Below are 13,478 nucleotides of genomic sequence, written 5' to 3' on the forward strand. Positions count from 1 at the left end.
TACGTTCTTTTCCCTTTTCCTTTGAAAAAATAAAGCGTGGTGGCGATTTCAAAACGAAATATTGATTCGAGTCAATTTCATGGCTTCGATATCAGATTTTCCCCGCTACATAAAGCGTTTAACATGGCTATGGTTGCAAAACAAGGATGGAATTTGTTGACAAGGCCGCATACTCTTGTGGCAAGAATCTTCAAAGCAATGTATTATCCCCGTACTTCTTTCTTAGATGCAAATATTGGATATAACCCTAGCTTTGTGTGGAGAAGCATGTGGAAAGCAAGAGATGTCTTAACATTAGGGTACAGGTGGAGTATAGGTGATGGTAGTCAAATCAAGGCAATGAACGAACCTTGGCTTAGGGGAAGAAGAGAAGGATGCCTTGTTGGACCCCAAAAGCAAGGTACGTACGATATTACCGTTAAACATCTTATGTTGCCTAATGCGAAAGAATGGAATACAAGGCTGATTGAGGATTTGTTTGATTATGTAGCTACCGGCGATATATTACAGGTTCCGTTGTTGCAAGAGGTGGTCGAAGATAGATTGGTATGGAAAGAGGAACAAAATGGTGAGTATAGTGTGAGGTCTGGCTACAAGTTGTGGATAGGTTCTAAAAAGAGGCAAAATAATGATAGTGGGAAGGAGGATTGGAATAGTCTTTGGAGAATTAAAGCTCCATCTAAAACCAAGCATTTGTTATGGAGGATATGTATGGGATGCTTACCATCGCGTACCAGACTTCGTCAACATCAGGTACCTTGCCCATCAGATTGTCAGCTCTGCGGAAATAATATTGAAGATGATTGGCATGTGTTTTTTGGTTGTGATACGACTATTCAGTGTTGGAGGACAGCAGGTTTGTCGGATCTTCTAGAGCCCCGTTTACATAATTTTAGTGATGTAAAATCTCTAATATTTGATATATGTAGATAAGAAGATAGGATGGTTGTTGGTAGATTTGCAGTTATGATGGATGTGATTTGGAAGAATAGAAACGATTTTATTTGGCATAATGAGAAAGAGGAAGCATCTAAATTTGGTGTGATCGCTTTTCATAACTGGCAGAATTGGCTTACAGCACAAAAAATTCAAGGGAGAGAGAATAACCATCAGAATGTCACGTGTTGGAACCCGCCAATGGAAGGATGGTTAAAGTGCAATGTGGATGCGGGTTTTAACAGTCATGTTGGGACTACTAATAGGGGATGGTGTATTCGTGATAAAAGGGGTAATTTCATTATTGCAGGTGTTGCTTGGGATATTGGCACCCTCTCCATCCTTGAAGCAGAAGCTTATGCCCTTAAAGAAGCTATTGAAGGAGCTATAGCTCTGCACCTTGATAATATTATCTTCGAAAGTGACTCCCAACCGGTTGTTCAAGCCATCCACTCCAACCACGAGGGTGGCTCGGAGTTTAGTTTGATTATTATGTCTATTAAAAATTTATTACATGCTTTTTCCAACTTAGAGGTGAAGTTTATTAGGCGTCAAGCGAATTCGGTTGCCCATTCCCTCGCGAAGGCGGCCAATTTTTGGGCTAGACGCAGTGTTATCCATATGATTCCTCCTTTTATTGAACATCATGTGTTGAATGAATTTCATTGAGTTTGTTTTTGTCAATATATATATATATATATATATATATATATATATATATATATATATATATATATATATATATATATATATATATATATATATATATATATATATATATATATATATATTCTATTATTAGAATATATGTGTCGGAATTTAGTTGGGTATATCTTAAATTGCAGGCTAGTTCTCACCTTTAAAAAAAAAAAATATTGTAATGTATGGTCGGTTGATCCAGGGCAAGAATATTCATCATCTTCTGAAGCAACAGCAGGCATTGATGGCATCATCAAGCAGCTTTGAGTTTCTGAGTCTCAAGACTTACACACCTCCTTCGTGGGCATCCCACCTCGACCCTATTCCTTCTAATATCATCTCTCTTGCTCATGTAAGTTGTAATTATTTTCTTCTTCTTCTTGTTTTTCTAATTATCATAATCCCCAATGTTTGTTTGTTCTTGTGTCAGCTTCCCACTCCAATTCACAGATGGAACCTTCCCAATCTCCCACCCAATACAGAAGTCTGGCTCAAGCGCGACGACCTTTCCGGCATGCAATTGAGTGGAAATAAAGTCAGGAAACTGGAGTTCTTGATGGCCGATGCTATTGCCCAACGTGCTGATTCTGTTATTACCGTTGGAGGCATTCAAAGCAACCACTGTCGTGCCACTGCAGTTGCCGCTAAGTATTTGAATCTCGACCCTTTTCTTATTCTCCGCACTTCTAAGCTCCTTGTCGACCAAGATCCCACTCTCACTGGTAATCTCCTCGTTGAGCGTTTGATTGGAGCTCAACTTCACCTTATATCCAAAGAAGAATACTCACAAATTGGAAGTGTCGTAAGTATCTATCTCCTTTCTCGAATGCAATTCATTTCTCAATATTCAATGCTGACCTGCTTTGCTTTTCTGTTAGACTCTTGCCGGTCTCCTCAAACAAAAGTTGATCAATCAAGGGAGGAACCCATATGTTATTCCCGTTGGCGGATCAAACTCTCTCGGAACATGGTAACTCGCAGAATAAAACATAACACTATTTTATCTTCAATAGATTCTCACACTGATTAAATTATTCTATTCAGGGGTTACATAGAAGCTATTAGGGAAATTGAGCAGCAGATTCAAAGTGGAACAACCAATCTCAAGTTTGATGATATCGCTGTCGCTTGTGGCAGGTTCTGCTCTACATCATTTATTTAGGTTTCGTTGAATTCTCTTGATATTAGAGTAGCTTGTTTCCATAACAACTTTCAGGCATCTTATAATGCATCACGTATTCTAGAGCAAATAATGAGTTCCTTTTGAAACTGTGGTTTAATATAAAAAATTAAGATCTGGCCAAGAAAAATTGTATGTTTCTGCTTTCATGTCAGAATTTACAACCAAACTTACTAGTGAACGTGAGTTTAGGCTGTATTATAATGAAAGAACATTGTCTATTCAGTCATCAAGTATATTTTCATCTAATAACAACCTACATTTGTCTATTTTCAGTGGGGCCACAATTGCTGGTTTAGGACTGGGTTCATCATTGAGCACCTTGAAAGCAAGGGTATGCCTTCTGCTTAGAACACACGTAGTACAATTTTTTACATGATGCTTAAGTCATTTAGGCACTTCCTGCAGGTGCATGCATTCTCCGTTTGTGATGACCCAGATTACTTCCACAACTTTGTCCAAGACTTGCTTGATGGCCTCAAAGCCGGGGTTAACTCTAGAGATATTGTCCACATACAAAATGTGAGTGTATGTTAATATGGTAGTGACAATATGTGGTTCTTTTTGTGAAAATATATACATACTGGTTCTTATTATGAAAATCAATGATCACACTCCAGCAAACATTATATGCTTGCAAGACAAGTCATAACACGGAGGTTCTTAAAACACATGTCTGTGGTCTGAAAGACTTGGTTCATCATCTGGCTTAGCTATGTTTATTTATTGATGACGAAAATTTAATTGTTTACAGGCCAAGGGTATTGGCTATGCAATGAACACTTCTGAGGAACTTAAATTTGTAAAAGAAATCGCTGAAGCTACAGGGGTTGTTCTTGACCCGGTATACAGGTATTTATTTAACCCGCCTTGTATATTGTCGCAGTGCTCTTTTGAATCCATTAAGACTGTTGTGTCTTCTCTATTATTCCACAAACAAAAGGTCATCTATTGTGCATCCTATAGGCCATGTTTTGATTGAATATTGTTTATTCCTTGTCAGTGGTAAGGCTGCTTATGCAATGGTGAAAAATATAAATGAAAATCCAAAGAAATGGGAAGGGAGGAAGATCCTGTTCATACATACGGGCGGCCTCCTAGGATTGTATGACAAGGTTGATCAGCTGGGTTCTCTTGTAGGGAATTGGCAGCGAATGGATGTTAGTGAATCTGTTCCTAGGAAGGATGGAACTGGAAAGATGTTCTAGATACTCTTCAATGGCTTGCATCTATTTTTCTAGTATCTTATTTTATTTCAGTGCCCACACACTGAATCCTCAAGTTCACATATGTCAACATAAATAAGTGACTCTGGCTATGTTTTTTGTCAAGGCGAATTTGTTAATGCACTTCATGAATGCACCGTGCGAAAATATTAAAATGTTTTTAGATTCCGGAGATGTATATCAAGACGCACTAAATATTTACCATAACACCAATTATTTCAGAGATGCATGTCCGGAATAATGTCGGATGACTATATCCAGAATTTTGCATAAAAAAAAAAGCAGAAAAACATAATTGAAAAACACCAATTTGACCCAAAAAAAAAAAAACTTACAGGGACGTAAATTAAAAACTCGCTAATTTACCAGGACTAAAAGTGCATTTAATTTTTTATATAAATAAGATAAGATAAGATAAGATAAGATAGAGAAATATATTATCCTTTAATGCAGCATGAACTCATTTGCAAGCAAATCTGTAATGCAATTCATAAAATCAAACAATGCTCTTCTTTGCACTAACAAGATCCAGTTAGTTTGCTCCAAACACAAGTATATGCAATCTGGGTCTCATGTTCCATACATTATCACCAGCTTTGATTTTCTTTTCTTGATTGGTGCTCCCAATAATGGTGCAAAATTGGACACTCAACAAAAATGTTACTACTAAGTAGTATAAAAGAATCATTACACAACAATACAACATGTACAACAAGATTTTAACATCTCCCAAAATAAGTTTCAAGATGATATAGGTTCGTAAGGGTAAGACAACCAAGGGTGCTTCAGAGCCTCGGAAGCAGACGGCCTCTTCTTTGGGTTGATCTCAAGCAAATGAGCAACAAACTCAACAAACCCTTCGTCTCCCATAGGTAATCTATGTCTCAGCGATGTCTTTTTCGGAATCAAGTATTCTAACCTATTGCTTTCCTGTACATTATTATTATTATTAATAAACCACTTACTCACCAAACATCAATTTCAATATAAATTAGTTAAGGTGCCAAACATGTACAATTCTTACCTGATTCCGTTCATAAAGCATATGATTTTTTGTGAAGTACTTGTATGTATCACATCCTTTTGCAAGCATACTTTGATCTATTGGATCAATTATCCCGATCACACGAGCAAGTAGTGTTGCCGGTGAATCGCTTTGGAAGAGAACCTACAACATTGAGGATACAAAAAGTCACACATATTAACAAACAAACAAAAAAAAAAGAAACACAACATAGAACAGAACAATTTCTGCAACTGATTTCCCCCCAAAACTAATATTAACAATCCCGCAACTGAGGTGTCCCGGGATTGATTGACAGGTTAAACTCAGCAGGTCATTCACATAAGTTTAATTGCGATTTTAACAACAGTGATATAGAAATATAGTAGTTATTATCTATTATTCTTACATTGCCAGTACAAAGCTCTGCCAAGATGCAGCCAAGTGACCAGATATCAATCTTCTTGTCATATGGAAGTCCCAAAATAACTTCAGGAGCACGATAGGACCTTGACTGAACATATGAGGAAAGGTGATCTGTCTCAAAACAACTACTTCCAAGATCAATGACCTTCACCTCACATCTGCTATAACTTTTAACCAATATATTCTCTGGCTTCAAGTCACAATGTACCAGTCCAAGGCTATGCAAAAATTGAAGTGCTTCCAAACACTGAATGGTGATTGACTGCACAGGTGAATTCATGAGTTTTAAAATAACAACAGATAAGACGAACATTGGACATTTTGATGTAAATGACACACCACAAACCTGCAATCTCGGCATCGTAAAGTAAACTTCACCCCCTGATTCTCTATTAAATTTATGAAACTCATACAAGTTTGCTTTAAGTAGTTCACATACTATTAACAAATGTTCCTGCAATAGAACAGAAAAAATAATGGAGCACTAAAATCAGCTGACCAGAATTGTGTTGAACTATTGATAAATAAGACATTTGTAAATATAATTGGTGACACCGTATAAATAAAAGTCCAGACGATGGATAATGTAGAAACACAAATAAAAAATAAATTAAAGAAAAAATATAAATAATGATCTGTCTAAAATAATAACTGCAATTTAGCAGGATTTATAGCATATCCACTTACTCGATAATAGAAATAATCATATAATCGAAGAAGGTGATACTTGTCAGCTGGGTCGTGCTTATTGATGTACTTGAGAAGCTTGATCTCATCAAGACTTTGATCAAAGAAGTCTTTGTTATTCTTTATAATTTTAACACAAACATCCATGCCAGTATACATGTCATGAGCCTGTATAGCTTTGCTAAAAGCAGCAGATCCCAGATGCTCTGTGACATGATACCTTCCGGCTATTATCGAATTTAAAGCAGCGTGGAAATTCTTGTCCTCCTCAAAGCCAGTTCTGAGAAACAAGTCATTGTTTCTTAAAGACCATAAATGCTAAAAATATGGAAGATATAAAACAATAAACAAATCATACTTATTTTGCAACCTAACAAGAAATCATCACAAACTCGTCATGGAGCAAAAATAAAAGGAGTAAAATTTAATGGACACACGCACACACAATGAAGACGTGCCTGTTTTTCCTGTGCACAATCTTCAAATCAAAGGTTTCAAATTCCTCCTCCTGGGCATTTATTTTCCTTACTTGCTCCTGCACAGCAGCTGCCTCTTCATCCTCTAGAGTTCCTAGACCATCTTCCCTTACAACTCCAACTTTTTCATCCTCTTCTAGCTTGACACGATCTCTTTTAGAATATCCATAATTTGAGACTGATGTTGGAGAAGAGTTTGTTGATCTTATTGCATTGGCATTATTTGCATCCCTGGAACTTTTAACGGGTAAAGAATCCGTACTCTTCCGCCTCCACGAAGGAAGAGTGTCATCAGATTCCAAAAATGCATTAAGATAGTTATCAGTTTCATCTGCAATGCAGTTATTTGACCCCAGGGCCTTGTCGGAGGTAGGCTGAATCATCTGGCCATCCTTCAAAGATAGAGGAAATACAAATTTCTGTTCACTTTGTGTTTTCACCTGGAACTGTGCATCTTTATCACCCCCTATGACATATTTATTTGACACGCTCTTGTCATTTCCCTTTTTCTTTCTCTTATCCAAATCATGATTAGAGTGTCTAAAACCACCAAGCCTAACATCATGATCATGAAAATATTCTAAACCCCCTTCACTACTACCACCAGCCAAATCTTCACGAACTTCCCTACCAATATCTACAGCATCACTTTTGACCCCCACCCCAATTGACCTAACTGAACCATGTTGATCATCGTCCATATAAATATCCTCTAATTGTGACCTTAAGCTATCATTCAATATATTCCCTTCTCCTAGCATGATGAGCTCATTTGTTGGAGGGACAAAGCCTTTCCAGATAGGTTCTGCACACATCAGGTTTAATTCTTCTTCATCCATCAATTGTCCATCATATTGAGCCATTAAATAATTACCATTAGTCCTTCCATACATTTCAGTAATTCTTAGGCCAATAGGATCATCAGAAGCTGTGACTGGTTCAACATTATTTGTCTGAAGATATTGCTCCCCAGAGAAGTAAGAATCCTCCTCAACCAAAGATTGATCATCGTCCTCGTCTTTGGCCGGACATCTTTCCCGAGGATCTAGAACACTTCCATGAGCAGTCCCCTTTTCATTGTCACTAGGGTAATCAATTTCATGTGCCAAAAACCAGGCCTCGTCCTCAATAGGCTGTCTCATGTACCCAACATCATCATCATCATTATATTCATCAGAGTCCCAGTACTCGTTAGGATGGTCAACAAATTCATTCAACCCATCACCAACTGTTGCAAAACCTGATATAAGATCGGACGTATCCTCTGATATCCCCTGACTTATGGATAACCAACTGCCCACTGCAGCCCCCTTCATACCTGAATCACATAATAAAGAATCACTGCCAACCTTCATAACGTGAGTCAGAAAATCACTTGGTATGCGCAATCAAATTCAAAAAATAAAAGTATCATAACAATATAAAAACTAACTTTTGAATACAGCCGATCTAATTACTTGAATACCATCCCATGTTGCATGTGTTACTAGCATGCATTCGCTCAAGAAGCTATTGGATAGATTATAAAGGGGTGGAATTAGAAAGCTTGTAGTTCTTCTGCTTATCCAGAATTTTCAGTAACAGTCAAAGGCCCGAGCCATCATTTAAGGATGAGTATCTAGTTATAATAGCAGCACACAGAGTACATTTGTCGCATCGGCATGAAGGTTGTGGCAAATTTACATGAAAGAGCTTAAAGGTCTGTTTGGGAAGGGGGTTTTGGAGGAGAGGACTTGTTTTCTTGTCTAAATTAAACAAGCTATAAATGTTTCTAAAAATGAATGAAGTGTGTTATTCTTTCAAGTTTTTTAAATTCTCAAATATATGTTAAAATATAGAGTTAGCCTTCCAAAAACTTCCTTGGGAAAGAGTTTTAGACACAAAATTTTGTTCTAAAGAAAATCTGAAGCACAACCCTGAGTTGTAAATTTCAAGACGCGGGGTATCATGTACTGTTTGTTTGCATAGCCGCAAGCTGGGTCTGACTCGAGACTTAATAGGGCAGACCCAAATTAATGAATTATTGCTACAGGTTGGGTTGGGTGTGCACACAGAAAGAGGGGCTAATTATAGTAACAAACTAACCAATTAAGAACAGGCAAAGGCTTCTTTCAATGAATTAATTGGCATTGCTGCGCCCTAGATCAAGTAAAGACATAGAAGTTTGTACTATAAGGCATGGACAATCCTAATTTTATTGAGAAGTAGATAAAATATGTGATTCCAGAATATTATAGATTAAAGTAATAACACAAGATAGAAATGACACAGTTGTTATGATAAGGAGAAACAACCTGAAGATTGAAATTGTAGTTGAATAGGAAGAGGAGGAGGAGGCAAAGGGAGTTGAAGTGGTGGAAAGTCTTCCACTTCCTTGTGATGTTGTTGTATAGGTGTTTTAATAATCTGACTTGATTTCACTTCCTTTTTGTGATTATTATGATTATTGAGGTCAGTTCGTAATGCTGCTTCAACAGAAGTGAATTGATTTCTCCTGAGAAAGTCTAAAATGACATCAACTGAGTTTGTGTCTTGTGCCATTGTAGTAGAGCTGTAACACATAAATAATAACAACAACCTTTATGTCAAGTACGTACGGATACCATTATGATTAAACCAACAACAGCAACAACAAGAAGAAGAAAATAGGGCAATCTCAAAGATCTAAGCGGCATTTAGAAAATACCTTTGAATGAGTTGAGTTCTGCCTCTGCTGCCTGTCGGGACTCCAATATTCTCTCCTTTTCTTTTAAATGTTTTTGGTCCCCTACTTGTTGCTTTTCTTTCTAAATTGGATTCAATATATTTTCACTTCTTTGTCTCTCATAATACTTTTATTTCAATTTCATTTTCTAACTTATTTAAATAACATGTTATTATTCTTTCACTATAAAATATGGATTTTTATTTTCAACCCCATCAATATATTTTGTATTCATGAAACAACACACCAATCTATAATTCAAATAAATTATACATTTATATATTTGACTACTCCTAGTGTTTAACACATTTTTACGGGGTGGGAGTAGAATGGTATAAACTTATATTATTTGAACTCATTAAAACGGATGGAAATGGAGCAGAATCAGATGGAATGCATTTCATTCCATCACTTTCCATCATTTTTTTATACCATCCGATTTAGGCGGAATGACAAAATTTCTCTATTCCATCATGAAATACCCAAACAATATAATGACATCTTTATTCTATTTCGCTTAATTTCATTCTGCTCCGTTCATTTTACTCTATCCAAACATAATCTTCGAAAAATTATTTGATAATCCACAATACTAATAATTCTCATAATAAAAAAAGAAAAAAATAATAATTGAAAGATGAAATGCTTACAGAAACATTTCTATTTCGTACAGGCATTTCAAATTATTACGTATTGTCAGCTTATGCAATTTAAGTAAAACTTGGTTATATAATACGACTCAAGTGAGAACACTTGGTTATTATCAGAAATGAGAACAATGAATCACAACCATTAGATTTTGATTTGTTGATTTTAATGGACTGATTCATTGTTCTCATTTATCATAATAACCAAGTGTTCTCACTTGAGTCGTCCTATATATATATATATATATATATATATATATATATATATATATATATATATATATATATATATGGGGACGACTCAGGTGAGAACACTTGGTTATTATAAGAAATGAGAACAATGAATCACGACCATTAAATTTTGATTTTGTTGATTTTAATGGACTGGATTGGTATCTCTTTCTAGAATCCTTAATATTTATTTTAAATCAACATAGAAAGAGAAATCAATCTAGTCCATTAAAATCAACAAAATCAAAATTTAATGGTCGTGATTCATTATTCTCATTTCTCATAATAACCCAGTGTTCTCACCTGAGTCGTCCCCTATATATATATATATATATATATATATATATATATATATATATATATATATATATATATATATATATATATATATATAGGGTTAATGAACTTTTTGGTCCCTCTAAATATTGCAGATTTTGTTTTTAGTCCCTCCAAAATTTTCCTTTAAGAAATCGTCCCTTCAAAAATTTTCGTCTAAACTATTGGTCCCTAACGTCAAATTTGCTAGAAATTAGCTACGACTTTAGCCACCGATTAGCTACGAAATTTGACGTTAGGGACCAATAGTTCGGAAGAAAAATTTTGAAGGGACGATTTCTTAAAGGAAAATTTTGGAGGGACTAAAAACAAAATATGCAATATTTAAAGGGACGAAAAAGTTCATTAACCCATATATATATATATATAGGGAGGATATATTTACTTCAAGAGTAAGTGTGGAAGACTTACTCCAAATCTTAACCATTGATTATCATTAATCTAACAGCTTTAATTAATTTTTTAAATAGAAAAATATTTCCAAAAATAGTTAGATTAAATTATCAATTAAAATCGTTAGATTAATGAAAATCAATGGTTAAGATTTGGAGTAAGTCTTCTACACTTACTCTTATATATATATATATATATATATATATATATATATATATATATATATATATATATATATATATATATATATATATATATATATATATATATATATATATATATATATATATATATATATATATATATATATATATATATATATATATATATATATATATATATATATATATGGGGACGACTCAAGTGAGAACACTTGGTTATTATGAGAAATGAGAACAATGAATCACGACCATTAAATTTGATTTTAATGGACTGGATTGATTTCTCTTTCTAGGATCCTTAATATTTAATGGACTGGATCCTAGAAAGAGAAACCAATCCAGTCCATTAAAATTAAATTTAATGGTCGTGATTCATTGTTCTCATTTCTCATAATAACCAAGTGTTCTCACTTGAGTCGTCCCCTATATATATATATATATATATATATATATATATATATATATATATATATATATATATATATATATATATATATATATATATATATATATATAGGGAACATATCCGGTGAGAACTGATATCTATTATGAGAAACGAGAACTAAAGATATTAACCTTCTGATTTAATTAACACTTCAGATTTCTTTATTCCATATGAAGAGCATCTTACAGGATTTTTTTTCATTATGCTTAATATTTAAAAATTCCATAAATAGAAAATCTAATCATAATTATTTTTTATTTATTATATCAATATTTGATATAAATAAAGACTAATATTTTTCAATTCATTTTATTTTTAAAAAATTAAATAAATAATATTTAAATTTTTAGTTTGCCAATATCCAAAAGGCGCCATAATTATTATAATATTATCACTATAGTGAAATTTATATTAAATGCTCACAATTGTAGAATTTGGAAATATAATTTTTTTCGAAATTGCAAACAAAAAATAAAACAAAATTAATATTTAAATAATGATTTCACATTCTTTAATATTTTTAATCGAATGAATATATAGATGTAAATCAATATTGTGTTTTTAATTAAATGAACATTCCAAATTATTTATAATATATTTATTTTATACTTTCAAATAGATATAATTCAATTCACTGTTTATTTTTGAATAATCTATATACATAATCTTTAATTTATGTTTTAGACTTAGTGTAATTTTATTCATTACATAATTATAAATATATTAATCTATAATTTGTTTTGATAAAAAAAGTATAACGTTCTAATATATTGATCTATAATTTTCAATTATAATAAATCTATTGTAAATAAAACCAACTTTTTATTTTTGAATGTTTTACTATTGTGACATTTTAAATAAAAATATATTATTGATTTATTACTTATATTTTTATTTGATCTAAAATATTAAAAAATGTAAATGATAACATATATTTTAATTTTGTTAATTTATTTATTTTCAAGTTAATAAATATTTATTTTTTATCTTCAACTATTGTGACCGTTTACCATAAGAAAACAATTATTGATTTATTACGTATATATTAATTTGAAAAGAATTTAAAATTATCACCTATATTTTAATTGAGTTGATTTATTTATCAGCAAATTGAAAAAATTTACTTTTACATATTTTTAAATTACCAGCATTTTAAATAAATTTTACTATTCTAATAATAATATATTAATTATGGAGTTTATTAGATATTGGCAAACTAAAAATTTATTATTTATTTAATTTTTTAAATAAAAAAATATTAATCTTTTTTTATATCAAATATTAACATAAGAAAAATATTAGTCTTTATTTATACCAAATATTAATATAATAAATAAAAAATAATTATGATTAGATTCTCTATTTATGAAATTTTTAAATGTTAAGTATAATGAAAAAATTTCTATAAGATGCTCTTCATATGGAATAAAGAAATCTGAAGCGTTAATTAAATCGGAAGGTTAATATCGTTAGTTCTCGTTTCTCACAATAGATATCAGTTCTCACCGAATACGCTCCCTATATATATATATATATATATATATATATATATATATATATATATATATATATATATATATATATATATATATATATATATATATATATATATATATATATATATATATATATGAAAGCTTTTTATAATAAGAGATTAGATGAACAAATATCAATCATTGGATTCATCAAGAGAGAAAATGTTAATGCATTAATGTGACTATTAATTTCTTTTTCTTGATGAATCCAATGTTAATGCATTAATGCGGCTATAAATATAAATGAATAAAAAATGTAATTAGGATCTAATTCTTTTAATATTAAGGGGTCATCCTGACGAATGTCATCAGGGCACTCTTTAAGGATACTAAATAAAAAAAGTATTTTTTATATATGTAAATATTTTAATTTTCAATACATTAAAAATGAAT

At 32.3% G+C, this 13,478-nt stretch overlaps 2 protein-coding genes across 2 annotated transcripts; one reads left to right on the top strand and one right to left on the bottom strand.

The window, feature by feature from the left end:
* The first annotated feature begins 1,781 nt into the window (after positions 1-1,781).
* Positions 1,782-4,297, top strand: LOC131603924 (putative D-cysteine desulfhydrase 1, mitochondrial). Its single transcript, XM_058876397.1, has 8 exons — positions 1,782-1,987; positions 2,066-2,437; positions 2,514-2,605; positions 2,680-2,772; positions 3,092-3,149; positions 3,224-3,337; positions 3,570-3,667; positions 3,819-4,297. The coding sequence occupies exons 1-8, from the start codon at positions 1,817-1,819 to the stop codon at positions 4,021-4,023; spliced, it is 1,203 nt and encodes a 400-aa protein (XP_058732380.1). The 5' UTR covers positions 1,782-1,816; the 3' UTR covers positions 4,024-4,297.
* Positions 4,298-4,504: 207 nt separating this feature from the next.
* On the bottom strand, positions 4,505-9,451 carry LOC131603923 (uncharacterized). The gene is made up of 8 exons (XM_058876396.1): positions 9,320-9,451; positions 8,928-9,184; positions 6,616-7,951; positions 6,158-6,437; positions 5,817-5,924; positions 5,454-5,732; positions 5,066-5,209; positions 4,505-4,971 (listed from the first exon to the last, which is right to left on the bottom strand). Exons 2-8 carry the CDS (start codon positions 9,172-9,174, stop codon positions 4,783-4,785), a joined length of 2,583 nt encoding a protein of 860 aa, XP_058732379.1. The 5' UTR covers positions 9,175-9,184; positions 9,320-9,451; the 3' UTR covers positions 4,505-4,782.
* Positions 9,452-13,478: the final 4,027 nt, after the last annotated feature.

Source organism: Vicia villosa, linkage group LG5 (genome assembly GCF_029867415.1).
Source record: "Vicia villosa cultivar HV-30 ecotype Madison, WI linkage group LG5, Vvil1.0, whole genome shotgun sequence".
Lineage (NCBI taxonomy): Eukaryota > Viridiplantae > Streptophyta > Magnoliopsida > Fabales > Fabaceae > Vicia > Vicia villosa.